General features: G+C 39.0%; 1 protein-coding gene across 2 annotated transcripts; it reads left to right on the top strand.

Moving 5' to 3' along the window:
- The first annotated feature begins 572 nt into the window (after positions 1 to 572).
- Positions 573 to 16,536, top strand: tax1bp1b (Tax1 (human T-cell leukemia virus type I) binding protein 1b). 2 transcript variants are annotated; one of them, XM_078253131.1, is made up of 18 exons: positions 573 to 682; positions 2,927 to 3,120; positions 7,657 to 7,759; positions 8,261 to 8,451; positions 8,679 to 8,837; positions 9,809 to 9,957; positions 10,233 to 10,323; positions 10,676 to 10,861; positions 11,062 to 11,313; positions 11,928 to 12,104; positions 12,490 to 12,562; positions 12,665 to 12,783; positions 12,959 to 13,084; positions 13,957 to 14,043; positions 14,584 to 14,785; positions 14,872 to 15,026; positions 15,140 to 15,225; positions 15,496 to 16,536. In XM_078253131.1, exons 2-18 carry the CDS (start codon positions 2,944 to 2,946, stop codon positions 15,692 to 15,694), a joined length of 2,532 nt encoding a protein of 843 aa, XP_078109257.1. In that variant the 5' UTR covers positions 573 to 682; positions 2,927 to 2,943; the 3' UTR covers positions 15,695 to 16,536. The 2 variants fall into 2 exon arrangements, with proteins under 2 accessions (XP_078109257.1, XP_078109258.1); XM_078253132.1 differs by lacking the exon at positions 13,957 to 14,043.
- The last annotated feature ends 3 nt before the right edge of the window (positions 16,537 to 16,539 follow it).

Here is a 16,539-nt window from a genome sequence, read left to right on the forward strand (position 1 = left end):
CTAGACTACTGGTAGTCTCTTCTATGATTAAGTTGAAATTGGACTTACGTACTAATCTATATAATAATGTACGTAATATCAGTAGGCTTATATACAAAGTAACCAGTAATGTTTGAAATAAATCCAGTGAAGTAGAGTAAAGGTAAGTAAAGTACAAGTACCTTAAAAGTGTTTGGTTAGTTTCATTCCACCACTGCTTATAGCTTTCAAATGATTTAAAATGTAATTATATCATAATATATTATTTTTAAGAGTATGTTTATTGATTTCCAAAAGGTCAAACAGTCAATATGTTCTAATACTAACTAATACATTTTTTTTTCTTATTTTGAAAATGCTTTGAATTGTTTGTTTTTTTTAATATTAACTAATATTATAACCATAGTCTCGCATCTATAATCATAACCCTTGCTCGCAAGATGTCATCCAAAATATTTTTTACACTTTATTTTACATTACATCATTGTTTGTTCTTTGTAACATTGTTTCGCTGTCTGCTATCTAAGGTTATTTTTCTAACATTTCTTTTAGATGGGTGGGATTCCCAAGCAAGGTCCCCTTTCCGGAAATGACGTAATGTTATTATTATTCCAGGAAGAGGGCACGGGAAAGCACTGAACTGCGTCAACAATTGTTTTTATGATACATTCGGATTTCAGCTCCTGTTCAACATGGCAACTGGGTATGTTTAAGGTTTACTTTATAAATGTGACTAATTATAAGGTTGTTGTTGTTGATATTCCCTCCGTATGACATGGGTTTTTAGAAACTAACTCGAGAGACAGCGTTGCTAACAGTTTACGTTGGCTAACCTTGTCCTCCAGTTCATATCAGTGCTCTGTTGTTAGCTGCTCTTTTCGTTGAGGGTGTTGTACCGTTTCTAATCTAACGCTAAGTGTTTAAATTAGCTAATGTTTTGCTCGGTAGTTTTAGGAACAAATGTCTCTTTGCCTAGCTAGTGGTTAACGCGTGATCTCGTCCAGTAAAGTATTTAACTGATGTTAGCTCGCTAGCTGCATAGCTAACTTAGCCATCGTTTTCACATTAGGCCTTTCCTCGTAGCTTGTATTTGCCAGCTGTTAATTTAAGCCATTACCGTCGACTTTTACCAATATTTTATTTAGCGTTAACGTTACACTTCCTGTTAGGTGATTGCTGTAGCTAGATGACAACATTGTTCAGTGTGTCCGATAATCATCCGAGCAACTGTTTTGACTGTCACAGGCCCTATTACGTCGGACAAAATGATATCATCTGAGGAGGCCGAAATGGAAGATCCACCCTGAAGTAGCTAACGTTAGCTTACTTACGTTAATCACGGGGTGTTTTTTTAAAGTTTAAATAGCGATTATTTGTATCTAGAGGAGTTTATATCTGCTGTCATCTAGCTAATTGATCGTGAATTAGGTGGCAGTATTTAGGATTAATATACCTGAAAATAAAGTGGTCTAAAAGGTAATTAAAATGCATAGTAGGTTAATTTTGGAACTAAGTTATCTTGTCAAACAATGGATAACTATGAATGTCACCCATTATAATACATCTTAATGTATATAGGTGTAGTAAGTAAGTTGTTCTTCATTATCAAAGTCATTTTCTTATTACCTTTTTAAAAGATAACAATTGAGCATAAAAAAGCCAGAATAAATATCGATTTCATTCTAAAAAAAAAAAATAGTTGCGTTAAACAAAGAAGTCTAGTACAGTTATAAAGTATTTCTACTTTATTAGTAGAAATTCTATATTATTTACACCACTGAGGATGGGATTTTTCTCATTTGGAACAGCTGTTTCACTTTTGCATTTGAGGAAAGAAGATATTACCTAGATCTTGAGGACACAGTGTAACTGTTTCAGCAATCATTGATAAACACATGAGCTGAATTGGACCAATCAGAGTGCCACTGAAAGGTATATTTGGCTTAAGACAGGCACCAGTACTACTTAGAGTGTTACAGAGAGGTTAAAGATGTATGGATGTCGCTACAGTACCAGTGCTGGCCTAGGGGTTAAGAAAGCGAGCTTGGGACCGGGAGGTTAACCTCCAACCGCTCCAGTGGAGCTGCTCAGTGGCCAGCAGATCCGACTGTGGTTGTACTGGGCAGCTTCCAGGTATGAATGTGGAACTGTGTCAATGTGACATGTTGTCGTTGCAAATGAGAAATTGTTCTCAATCGACTTACCTGGATAAATAAAGGTTAAATAAAAATAAAAACCTGTTGCATTGCTTGTCCATCGTGTGTTTGAAGTGAAAGGTCATGACTTGTCCTGTACATTTGGGTGTCATGGACATTGCCTTGGTTTCCCACTGACAAATGACCATTTTGCTGGTCATATGAGAGCAACTGTCTGGTGGCAAACTTTGAATTTTTTTGACTTTACATCTTGACAAGGACTTCCTGTGAGGCTAATCTGTTTCACATCGGTAGAAGGCATATTGCCATTAGCACAGTAGTCTACAGTCTATAGTATAAGCCACATGTATACATTTGCTGAAGATGTAGATTTTGCAACCTGCCTTTTTGTAGACAAGTTTCTTTAAATCACTTTTTCCCATTTACCATATTCCATATCATTGAATAATGATTATATTTGCCAACTTAAAAAACAGACTTTGGCTCTGTTTGAATATCAAACATGGTTAGTCTAAGTAAAATGAGGACATGTTTCCACTTTAAAATGTATGTTATTTGCAATGTTATGGAGATTTATTCAAATTTCTTTTACCATCAACTAAAGAATTGATATAATACATTGACATTTTATTCAATAACAATATACAGTAATTTTAGGATTCTCAGTCTAAATCAGTTTTGTTGTATATAACTGGCTTCCTCACTTATTCTCATTAATTGTAAAGACGTGTAGTTTATGTGGTTATTGTTTAAAATCATGTATTTTTTTTTACTTCTCTCTTCCTGTGTAGCCACTGCTGAGTGATTTATGGAACTGTTCCTGGACGGGACTTTATTAAGCGACACCATGGACACATCAAACTTTGCCCACGTCATCTTCCAGAATGTGGGGAAGAGTTACATGCCCCATGCTGCACTGGAGTGTCACTATACCCTGACACAGTTCATCTCACCCAATCCAAAGGACTGGGTTGGCATATTCAAGGTGAAATTCAATGCATTATGAAAGCATTTAAAGAAAACACAAAATATGCATTATTATTAGTAGTAGTTGTAGTTGTAGCCCACCTATTGTGTTCTAATGACTAGAGCATATTGTGTATAATGTATTGGAATGTAAATCTCTAACATACTGTATGGTTACTATGGATACAATGGAGCAGTGACATTGTGGCTACCTAAGCATGTCTTAAAATCTATGAATCTGTGCCAGTAAACACTTTGCAGTGATGCTTCAGAATTTTTTATTTTTGCAGAAATTACAGTACTGAGATATTACTAAAAAGGTGAAAATAAAACAGTCAGTGCTGAGAAAAACTGAGAGTTTGCAAGTGCAGCTATTGTCGTGGTTATTTGAAAAATGAGCTTGGAAAAGACGGAATCGAGCATTTTGAGCCCCACCACACACTTCAGTGTCCCACATGGATCTTGTTATGATTATTGTGATAGGAGCACAATAAATCCAATACAGTGGCAGTAATTCATTTTAGATTTATCTGTAGTGAATCATGGATGTACACGAAAGCATATGGCTCCAGGCTCTTCTAGACCAACGTGCTTTTTATCTTCCGGAGGTGAGATGGAAGCTGGAATTAAATCACACCAGATCAAGAAAATCTAACTGATAGCTCTCTCTGTTTGTGTTGCATTTCTGCCTGAATGTGCTTCTAGTGTTAAGAGCCATACATTTACTTCATGCACTTCTTGTAGCATGCTGTACATCTATTATGTCAGCCAAGACAAATCGTTGCAAATTTGCTGAACATGAGAGATTTAAATTGCTCATATCATTGTAACATTGTGCAAGCCATATATATATACAGTCATGTGCAGAAGTTGGCACACCCATGCTAAAGTTGACTAAAAAGAGCAATAAAAAAAATAATCTTTTGGAAATTGATCTTAATGCCTTAATTAAAAAAAAAAGAGGAAAAATCCAATCTTTAAGGACACCAATTTTCTTTGTGAATGAATAATGTATCGTAAATAAATAAATGTTCTTCCTTAAAATACAGGGGGCATAAGTAAGTACACCCCTATGTTAAATTCCCATAGAGGCAGGCAGATTTTTATTTTTAAAGGACAGTTATTTCATGGATCCAGGATACTATGCATCCTGATAAAGTTCCCTTGGCCTTTGGAATTAAAATAGCCCCACATCATCACATCCCCTTCACCATACCTAGAGATTGGCATGGGGTACTTTCCATGAAATCATCTCTCAATGCAAATCAAACCAGCTATTAGGCTAACTGAAATAAAACCATGCCAGTCTCTAGGTATGGTGAAGGGTACTGTATGTGGTGATGTGGGGCTATTTTAATTCCAAAGGCCAAGGGAACTTTATCAGGATAGTATCCTGGATCCATGAAATAACAATCTGCCTGCCTCTATGGGAATTTAACATAGGGGTGTACTTTCTTATGCCCCCTGTATTTTAAGGAAGAACATTTATTTATTTACGATACATTATTCATTCACAAAGACAATTGGTGTCCTTTTTTTTTTTTCCTCATTTTTTTAATTAAGGCATTAAGATCAATTTCCAAAAGATGATTTTTTTTATTCCTCTTTTTAGTCAACTTTAGCATGGGTGTGCTAACTTCTGCACATGACTATATATTCTGTGTATGAAAAATGTATCTCAGTTAATGATACTTTGTGTGTGCTAGTCATTATATGTTTCTGATTTTGTGAAATGCATGTATACAGAGGTGTATGCCAAGCCTCACTGAGGAATAACGTCATGTTAGGCTACTGGAGTTGGATCAGGTAATGTCTAGAGGCTGTTTAAATACTGGATTCAGCACTCTGTTGTAGCTGAATGCCACATCACATTGTGTTAAGCCTCAAGCTAGGCACTAACTGGCAGTATAGATCTTAAAATTACTAATTTCTTGAGCCTCTAAAACACAGAGCTGAGCTGGAAAAGGCTGAGGGCAGGATCGTAAATTGTGTAAATGTTCCTGGCAGTGCTGACAGATGAGACGTTCGGTGCCAAGTTCTTGCCTTTGTACGCATAGAGATAACCTGGATGCACGTGCATCAATGGTAGATCCTTAACACACATTTAGTTACTATTGGCTCCTGGTCAAACAGAGTGAATTCTGTCTTGGATTGTTTGGAGTGCTTTTTTTTTTTTTTTTTTTTAAATCTTTCAAATCATATGCTTTTAGTCTGAATATAGTGCATGTTCTGCATGTCTAGTTAAGGGATGCGGTTAGACTAGAAAATGGTCTATGGTTCAGTTGGTTGAAATGGAACTTGTTAGCACAGTGGGTTCAAAGAATTATAAGTTTTAAGAATAAGGACTAAATTGAAAATGAATTATATTCACATTTTTTAGGGCTGGGTTAAAATAATCGTTTTGTAATTTGTTTGAGTGATCTGATATTGATTAATGAAATCCCGAAATCGATCTTTTAATATATGCCTTTTCACAATGGATGTATAAGGGCGTCACGTGACCCGCACAGGGCTTTTAAGCGCGGATGGGGAGTTTGTGTCCCAGAAGAAGTTAAGGGGAAACCACAAGATTTTCACCCAGGAAATGGGTGTTTGTGTCCTGGGAGTATTACTTAAGGGGACTGGTGTTTTAACACAAATCCCAATCTTTTTTCCTAACTATCTAAACTAGGCATTTTGGTGCCTAAACTTAACTGTCGTCGCTGCATGGCTTTTTTCATTGTTTACCATGGTGTAGTTGTAACCTTGTCACTCACTGGCTGTAGTCTACAGTTGCACTATATTGTTTTGATGAGTGCTGTAGTTTGTCAATGACTGTCATGCTAGTCCTGTCAGGTAAAAAGTAGTTTAAAAAACCTTTTTGGGGGTCAACACTTAATGTAAACATGAACCTGGTGCATTATAAAAAAATAGTTGAGGGTTGCTTCTTGCTTGTACAATTAACACTTCATTTAATATACACTTTTACCTGGCAAGTCAAACATAAATTAAATATGCTATTGATGATAAATAGATAGGAGACCGATTCTTGTTTGCACATGAACAAATGCAGCTTTTTGCCCTTTTGATGTTGGAAGAATTACCATACTGCGTGATGCAAGCAGTTCTGGGCTTTATGTAGGAATGTTGTTGGGACAGGTTGTCACAGTGCCTAGGACAAAGCAAACACAGCTTTATAATTAACCTGTCCTTGAGCACAACCCCTCTGTGTGATTCATGAACAACTTGCTCCTGAATTTATACAGTCTGACTGACACACAGACAATACATTACCTCCTGCAGCAACATTGCCACCAGCTTCTGTCAGCTTAGTTTAGCCTATGTATGACTTTGCTGGAATGCTGGTGAGATGTCATGCTTAAACTAAAATAAATTAAATACAGTAGGTTAGGCCCTATGGTCACATTTATTAACTTCTTGTATATTGGATATTTTACTCTTGCAGTGTTGCCTGTGTTATTGCTTCAGTCACCAGTCCAATTTTTTTTTTTATAGTGGCTCTACACTGTCTGTACCTCCTCTCCTCCTATTTATACACATTGCAGACCAGTCTGTTAAGTGAAAGAGTTCCTCTCAGAGTTTTCACCCACCACCACCTTTGCTACTCTAATGAGTGGACTGGTAAGGGCTAGCCTTCAGTAATGACACTCTCTAACTAGGTGCATGTTTTAATTGCTTCCTGTTCTTTACTGCTGGAGGCTGGAACTGCACTGGTAACAATTGGGGCGGTTTGAAGCACCAGGGCCTTCTATCTCTGGCTCTGATGAACACTTGCAGTATTGTAGCTGTAGGCTGTTTGTACACAGGTGAGAAAATAAACTGCCCAGATAGTATGAACAGCTTGTATACATCAAAGCATCATCTGTTGCAGCAGTATATTGAAGTGTGATCTGTCTGCATGAATATTTAAAATATAATTTGGGCCAAAACTTTGAAAGTCACAGCACACAACTTAATCTATGTTCTGGGGCAGAGGCTGCTTTAATAGGCTGGTTTGACTGGGCTTGTTGTGGATGCACGTGTGCACACCAAAGCCAGCCAGCTCGATGTGACTCTGATTTAGTTTGACAGTTTTATGGCACCGGGTTGAAGTTATGGATGTATTTTCTGTACTCCCCCCTCATCAGCCATCAGTTAACAACACATAAAATACATATAATTACATTTTGGTTTTCATTTTCAAGTTGCCTATGTATAACATTTTCACCTATTTTCCTCTTCCTGTTAGAAGTGAGTTGTAGCTACATTTCCACAGTTAGGCTTGTTCATGACAGGCTGCGCGCCATGTGCACGTGGTGACCAGGAGTTTCAGTGCTTTACAGAATGGTCATTTTTCTTTTTAGAAAAAAAAAGTCACAGTAGGCATGGTCTTACACTATCACCCCAACATAGATTTTAAAAACCCCATGATTACTGTAATAAACCAGTTTGAGATATTTTAGAAGTGGCAGTGTGTGGATTCTAGGAAGTCTCCTTGTTAATCCTCCATTGTTATTATCTTACACTGATGTGGTGAGAGCATCTGGTTGAATGGATTCCCCACAATGTCTCACAGGTTGGTTGGAGCACAGCGAGGGACTATTACACATTCTTGTGGTCGCCCCTCCCTGAGAACTATGTGGAAGGCACCGCAGTCAACCGAATAGTGGTCTTTCAGGGTAAGTTCATACCATAGTTTTATACAACTTTGACACCTTTTAATAACCACATATCAGAGGGCTGTTAAAACTTTAAAAAATGAATCAGTGGGTAGAGTTAAATGAGGACCCTTTCACACAGATCTCTCTTCTGGTGTTAAAGACATTTCAGTTTGTGTTTTTTTATTATGTTTTATACTACTTTTTATAAAATAATGGAGAGTGACATGAAAGGGTATTCAGCTTTTTAGATTCAAACCCACAAGATCACAGATGCATAGTGTATGATCCAGATCACTGAACCACTACAGTACAACGGTTTCTGCACTTTTTTATCAGCTATACACACACACTTATAACTGAGCAAAGTGCACTTATCCCAACGTTTTAACTGCACGTTGGAATAAGTGTGCAGTTTAAGAGGACTGAGGTAAGTTTAGGGTTGTGGAGGAACATATTTTGCTTTGCTTCTCTGTGATGCTTCTGCAGTGAGTTCACTGACTGGATGTCATTCTTCCACAGGATATTATGTGCCCAACGATGATGCAGAGTTCTACCAGTTCTGTTATGTGACCCACAAAGGGGAGATCAGGGGAGCCAGCACACCATTCCAGTTTCGTGCCAACAGCCCTTCAGAGGACGAGCTGCTGACTGTGGAGGATGAATGCAACTCCGACATCCTGGTGGTCACCACCAAGGCTAGCTTCCTTGAGGTATAGTATGCCTTAGCAGTGCAACTCAATATATCAGTGTTTTCAGATCCTCTTCGGCTGTCACATCCAGAACAGCTGCTTAAATCGCTGAGTAATTATTAGTTTGGTAAGGACGTCATGTCGTGAACAACAGTATATACTATTTGGGAATGGTGGTTTACTTAGTAAGTGAAGTGAATTATTATGTGAATGGTCAAACATCTTGAACAATTTATCTTTCTGTGCAGCAAAAGATGGAGGAAGCCAAGAGAGAGAAAGAAGAGCTGGTGAAAAACATGGGCCTCCTGCAGCAGGAGAAGGAGCAGCTGGAAGCTGAGAAGGAGAGTCTTCAGAAGGAGTGTGAGCAGGAGAAAGAAACCTGTGCCCAGCTGAGAAGAGTGAGCCAAGTAAGCTGAGAACGGAGTCAATTGCTGAAGGCAGATAGGAGTGCTAGCCGTAAGGAGGGGAGAAAAACGTTTGTTGCTGTTAAAGTTTTGTCAGTGAAGAAAAGTTTCCTTTTTTGTTATTCAGTTTAGTTGTTCTTGGTTGTTGATTATGCATCACCTGCTGCTAAATGTGTTAGATTATATGATTTATGCTCTTTTCAAGTTCTTTTAGTAAAGTTTTACATTTGGCCAAACAGTCTCTTAGCACCCCCTAGCGAAAGACTGCAAATATGCTTAGCTATCCAAACTCGTGACGCACTAAAAGTATAAATCACACTCTTGACAGATATGAACGTCTGTATTATCAAAGTTGTAATTCGTTTTTATTATAGCAGTACATAAAGTCTTAAAAGTAGTGTCAGTGATAATTCATAATGCTGTCCTCTGCCATAAATTTGTTGCTTTGAAAACGGCTTTCAGATGAAAACATGATTACAGATTTTGTGGCTGTTAATTTTATGACTATACTTTTATATGTTTTTTTTATATGGTGTGAATATAAAGATTCCAAAATTCTTGCTATAAACAAACTGTAAAAAGAAAAATCGTTTCCTTTATGCTTTTTTCATCTTTTAAGTTCGAAAACTTTGCATCGAGACATAATGTTCATTTCGATTTAGACTTTAATTTCAAAGACAATAAACTTTTTATGCTTTGCACACATTTTCCACAAGCAAAGAGTCAAAGAAAGTGATATACCAGGATATACCATTTGCTATGCCAGATTTGAACCCCTTCTAGATTTATGTAGGTCTTGGCACAAATTGGAGTTAATGATTTGTTTTATGATTGAGAATGATTAATGCATTCAATAATTCATTAGATCATTCACATTACCAAACTAAAGCATTCTTCTCTGTATTTTATTTGGGCTTTTTTTTTTTTTTTGTATTCATCCCACTTGTTTTTAACGTTATTTTATTGTATCCCAGGAGGTGCAGAATTCTTCCCAGGCCCTGCAAGAGGAGAAAGAGGAGGTGAAGAGGAGGCTGGAAGAGGCCACAGCCAGAGTTATACAGTTGGAGGAGGATCTGATTGGAGTCACCCAGAAGGGCCTACAAAAGGAAACTGAGCTGGACAGGTGAGTTTAGGATGGATGGCTTGTTGCAGATTCACTGAATTGCTGGTTTTGGTTACATGCATGGGTCTTTCTTGTGTGATCATCACATGTCTCCTTATTTTATATATAACATATTGCTAAGTCAAGAAGGGAGGAAGTAGCTTGTGACTTTTTCACATTTTTTTGCCAGCATCTTGTTTTAGCTGTGAGTGATGTATAAAAACAACATAGACCATAATCTATGGTCACTAATAATTATTCCATTAATATTTCATTTTTTATGACCTTTTCTTTAGTCTCAAGGATAGAGTGAAGAAACTTACAGCAGAGAAGGAGGCACTTGAATCTCATCTTAAGAATGAGAAAGATGAGAAGGAACTTTACAAGGTAATGTACTGGTGGTATTAGTACGTTTTTCACATAAAGATTAATAGCTAAATAAGGTTGTCATGGTTTCGGTGGGTAGCAGCTAGGTACTTTCATGTAACATGATCATAATGTCAATGGGCTTAGCAGTGGTTCGTTGCTTTGTTACTGATAGTTTTATAATCTGTAAATATTTTTGTCATATTAGACTCCCCAAAAATTCCCGAAATTCCAGTTCTTTGACTTTCCTGTTTTCATTTTTCAATTACTGTGATTATTCTGTATACTCTTGCCACAAACATTTAGTCTAAACAAGGCATGCCTTATTCTGTGTGTGTGTGTGTGTGTGTGTGTGTGTGTGTGTGTGTGTCAGACTCACCTGAAAAACCGGGAGCTGGAGAACACCAAGCTGAGTGCAGAGCTGCAGATGCTGAAGTCTGTGGACGTGAACAAGGAAAACACCATTGCCCAGTTTAAAGAGGAGGTGGGACGCCTGCAGGCGTGCCTCACTGAAAAGGAGAAACATTACAGAGAGATACTGGCCAAAGTCCCCCCCTTGGTACAAATAATTTTGTTTTAAAGTCACAACACCTAGGTAGATTTGTCATATACGGTATTTAACTTGATTATTTATTATGTCATAATAATGAGGGCTTAAGAACAAATAATGATCATTTTAAGATTTGACATAATAACATATTGATAGTGACCTTATGGAAATGAAAAACCTTCACTTAAAACGTTGTTTGTTTCCGACAGGGAGATATGAAGGCCCTGAAGGAGCAGCTGCGGCAGAAGGAGGAACAGCTCCAGGCCAAACAGCAGCAGTCCTCCTTGTTAGCCGCTGAGTTGAGGGACGCCTCTAGCACCCGCGACCGTACCATGTCCGAACTCTACCACATGAAGCTGGAGGCGGATGCCATTCGCCAGGCCAAGGCTGAAGCTCAGGCCCAGTGTGTCCGCCTGGAGCGCCTGGTAGAGCAGATGAAGGCAGAGGCCAAGATTGAAGCTGTGAGGATGATAATCAATCTAACAGGCTTTATTGATTAAATTAGTTTCATATGAAACATTAACTTTAGGTGATGTGTGAGCATAGAAAACCTCTAATATTCTGTGTATCAGCAATGAGGTTTAATAGAAGTATATAATAATGTATTATTTAAGTATTTCACCACAGAACAATTAGTTTGAAAGATCATAAATCATATTAGTATTATCATCCAACCATATTGTAAGTATGCTATGTTTTGGTGAAGCCAGTGAGAAAGAGAAAAATAATTGAAACAATGCCTTTGAAGGGGCTTGTACTTCTTTCCATAATTCAAACTTAGCCAGGTCTTAACTAAAAAAAAAAAATAACATCCTCTCCCTGGTCAGAACAGTTTCCTGGGTGCATGAGCGCTCCACATTACAACAGCTTTTAATTGATCGCCACAGTTTTACTGAAGAATAATTTGATAGCATCCCTTTCTTATAAAAGCTCTAACCCTAACAGACATTGTAGATGATCAGTCATAATCACTAAGGTACTATCAATGAGGGGTTTCCTTTCTATCGCTACAACTTCACAGGGGTCCTTGAAGTTTGCCCATTCCTGTGATTAATGTCTGTTCTGCTGTCACCAGGCCAAAGCAGCAGCAGAAGAAGAAGCTGCTGCCGACCCAGCTGTTTTAGCAGAGCTGCAGAGAGAGGTGGAGGACCTGAAGCTGCGGCTGCACATGGCTGCAGAACACTACAAGGAGAAATACAAGGAATGTCAGAGGCTGCAAAAACAAGTGCTTAGATTCTCTGATCCGCAAGGGGTAGGTCCCACCAGACACCAGCCGACATACTGTATACTTGTGAAAGAACAGAACTAACATTAGATTTCTGTAACACTATGCCTATCTTTATCTGGATTCAGTGTGCTTGTACAAGACATTAACACTTGCACATTTTAATGTCGCTTCGTGAAATTATATGCAAACTTTATAAAAGACACACAAAATAGAATCTGCTGTGTCATGTTGTAATTATTTTCAGTAGCATACCTTTGTTTTTTTTACTTGTCATGTTCATTTTTGTTGTCTACTGATCCTGTGTGTATCCAGCTCCTGTCTGCACAAGGATACTGTTTCTTTTATGTTGTTTCTGCCATCTCATTGCACTTAGAGCTAATCTAAACAATTACTTTTTTCCTGTCTGTAGGATCTGAAGAGAAGCTCAGCACAAGAGGCCTCAACAATCCCTTTATCAGTGAGTCCAGACACGTCAGTGCCAGGTACGGTATATCTAACTGTGCCAAAGTGTAAGTCATGGAATGAATAATTGCATTTAAAACTGCAATCATGTTTTGCCTGACTTGCCTTCATTATCTTCACAGGGAGTCCAGGTTCTGCTGATCCCATGCTGGAAGCCATCATCCAGGAGAAACTCAAAGGCATCAGCAGAGAGGCGTCTGACAGGAATGACAAGTACAGGAAATGCAAGCAGATGCTGGTGGTAAGAAACTGATTATTTGCGTCCTTTTATTGGTCAAGTGTCCTCAAATTAGATGTTCAAACCCTGTCAAAGACTCATGTTCTCCAAAGGCATGATGTACAGTATGCACTCTCTGCATTGTAAGATAAAGGAATATGATAAAAAGAGCAATGGTTAATATCTGACTGCTCTTTAGGAGGAGAAGGAGCGTAGCTGCATGTTTGCTGATGAGCTGGCCAAGATGGAGGTGAAATTTAAGGAGCAACTGAAGACGAATGAGAACATGAAACTGCAATTGGCAGCAGAGGAAGATCGCTACAAGGTCAGTTCAGACACTTAGCACTGCAGTCAGGCCATCTGCTGCCAGTGATGCTCTGCTGCTTTCAAATCAGGTCTGTCTTTGGACACTTAATGCGTTTTTACAGCTTGGTATGGCTGGTCTAGCTCAGGGATGGAGCCTTTGATGCTGTAAGAGCCATTTTCATTTGTTTTGGGTGTAGGACACACATTGTCCACTGGTGTCACTAGTGTTGATGTCTATTTAGGTAGGAACCTTTCCACAGGTAACGGGGGGTGCTGTTAATCGGAGGAGCACAAAAATCGCTACGCTCATGTGGACACAATGGACATATGGATTCTTGCACGTTCATTTGAAGAACATTGTGATCAATAAATGTCCATCAAAACACAACGACTATTGGAGTCTGTGATTTAAACAGTAGGCTACGGAGCGGTGTAAGGTAGAAGAGAGCGCGTCAGCTAGTTTACTAGCCATAGACTGTTTAGTGGCTTTAAGTTTCTAGGCTTAGCCATTATAGATGCTATCTCTCCCCTTGAACAGAGCCGCTCTGACAGTGTTGTTTATGAGCAGGCCTATCTGTAAGACGACATTTTACTGCTGTTTATGTCAGACTCTGGAGACAAGCGAAGCTTGGCTCTGAGGAGTCATCTCCAGTTGCCTGGCTAATGCCGTGCTTGGCTCAGGTCAGGCGGATATTTGTGTAGTGTCTCAGATGAATTCAAACAGGTTGTTTTGCTTTGAGCGGTATTGTACATAAATTAGTCCTCTGCGAAGGGAAGTCTTTTATGGCTGTGATCAATTAATGTCAGGCACTGAGGTCTGAGGGTATTTCAAAGATGCAGTTTTCAATCAGCAGCACATGTTTCTATCTTTGTGTCTTTTGTTTACTTCAGAGCCAGATAGCTGAGAAGGGACGGGAGCTAAAGGAACTGAAGGGGACTCTAGCACTTGTTGTGAAGGAGAAGGAAAAAGTAGAGGAGGTTAGTGACAGCTTTTATTTTCTCTTTTATAGACTTCACTCTAAAATCCTTGAAAAGTGCCATTCCCCTGGCAATTTTCCCTCTCCCAATCTGGTCTGTGTTTACTATGCCTCTAATTGTAGAAGCAAAGTAAATGAGTTCTTATTTTCCATTTCATTACTTTGGACCACAGCAAGGTCCTCACTGACCTAAAATATTGCTTCGAGGTAATGCTGTTACAGCTAAGAGGAGCAGAATGACCCAATTTGAGGTTTAGACTGTAAATTAAATTGGCGTCTGCAACTAACATCAATAAAACACAGCGTCCCAATCCCTTTGAAAATGAGAAGAGTTTCTTTTTTAATGAAGGCACTAATTAAAATGTTTGTGTGAGCGAGAGAAAAAGCAAGAACTCATAGCTGCTGTGTGATAGAAAGTACTGATGAATTACTTGCCTTGACAGACTGGGAGGCATAGAGAGATAGAAACCAGATATTTAGCTCCACAGAAAACATTTTTAATTTTGACATTGGTCTTTATATTCTGCCGTTTCCTGCCTAGGAGCTCCAGAAGGGCAGCAGCAGCAGGAAGGGAGATCAGGGGGCCAGCGAGAAAACCGGCTTGGAGAGTATCCAGTCCAATGTGCCTTTATTCCTGCAGTACCCTGTCCCCTACACCCATGATGCCCCCACCCCACTGCTGGTCTCTAAGAGCCCCAGCAAGCTGCATTTTGGGAACCCGTACTCCATCTCAGACTCTAAAGGTTTGTTTCCGTTTCAGATAGATTCACATAACTTAATAATTGACTTGTATTTACGGTAGCTATGTCTTTGAATTCCCTTCCTGCAGATGAGGGAGATGAGGAGTTCTCAAATGACCAGCTGCTTAGGCCCCCTGTGGGCCCGCCCTCCTGGGACAGCAATGTGGTGTGTAACCAACCCACCCGCAATCATAGCCGGCCAGAAGGCCACGAGGAGTCAGAGGAAAAGCAAAACATCAACAATGTAAGCTCAGAATGCGCTGTCTGTATTCTCTCCCACATGCAGTATGCAGTTAAATGCTTATGATTGACTTCTTTGTGTTAAATATTCACAATTCCCCAAAATGTCTTTCTCAGGGTAATACCAACGAACAGCCCACAGCAACTGAAACTCACAGCCCATTTGTGACCGATGGACAAACTGCCTTCTGCTTTGATCCCAGGTAACGCCCAAACTCTCATAAATGCCATCCAAGTTTGCTGCACCCTACATTTTCAAAACCTGTGCATTGTAACATGTGCAAAGTGTTTGTTCTGCTGCACAATCCCCTTTTGTTGGTATTCGTCAAGCAGCAGGCCACCCACGTCGCATCAGACAGATGCTCTTTATTAGCCCACGCTCCTGGTTTTTGCGCACATCATTTCTTGACTGCTTATTAACGTGAGCTCTCTCTCCCTGCCTTTCTTTTCTTCTGTCCTCTCCCCATGTGCAGCATGGACATGAAGCGATGTCCACTCTGTGAGGTCATCTTCCCACCCAACTATGACCAGAGCAAGTTTGAGGAGCACGTGGAGAGCCACTGGAAAATCTGCCCCATGTGCAGCGAGCAGTTCCCGCTGGACTGCGACCAGAAGGTGTTTGAGAATCACGTGCTCACTCACTTCGATGGCCACCCGCTCAACTTTGACTGAAGAAACAGAAAATCAGCACATTCAGTCTGCCTACTTCCTGTCACCACTGAAATAAATCACTCTGCACTCTTTTCTGCATGTAATGGTGTGGAGATCTACTCTTTAGGACTATACTGACTTTCGCTTTGTTACTTCAACTTAGAGAAACACTTTGAAGTGATGTGACATTTTGAAATGACATTCTAGTTCAGTGTATATGGCAGGGCTAGAAAAATGTTTTTATAGGTGGAAGATTTCCCTTCATTTGGAATTTGAAGAATAATTTAGGGGGATAAGACTGTTGTACGTACAATACTGACTTTAAATTGACTCGGCTTTCACAGATCTGTCAGGCTACAGGATGTAATGAATCAGGGAAAGTGTTTACCAAACTTACATTTAAAACATCCAACCAAATGGTTCCCCCCCTTAAACTTCACTGTACAAGTCATTTGCTCATTCTTTTTAGAAAGCAGCCTTGCTGCACTATATGCAGTCAGGGAGATATCTTCAGTGATTACATTCAGACATGATAATACAATATATCATCAGATCATCTATTTTAGAATAATTAAAGCTAATGATATTGTGAAAGCCTTGCTACTTTGTGTATGATATAGATTTGTTTTATGTTAGGTTTCTTTTTTTTTGATTTATACATATTTAATTGGTTTTTTTGTGTCAGAATCCTTATGAACCTTCATATCATCAGCTAATCAGTGCATGCTGAGCTTATGTTAAATTTCCTTCTTCGGTTCTTTTCTTTTACAGTAATAAGTTATTTCATCCATAGATATGTTTCATCTGTTAAGTGAGTTTCCTGTATCTAATACAAACTAATAAAGTCTGTTTGAATCTGAAAAGTG

The sequence above is a fragment of the Sander vitreus genome, chromosome 6, assembly GCF_031162955.1.
Source record: "Sander vitreus isolate 19-12246 chromosome 6, sanVit1, whole genome shotgun sequence".
NCBI classification, from domain to species: domain Eukaryota; kingdom Metazoa; phylum Chordata; class Actinopteri; order Perciformes; family Percidae; genus Sander; species Sander vitreus.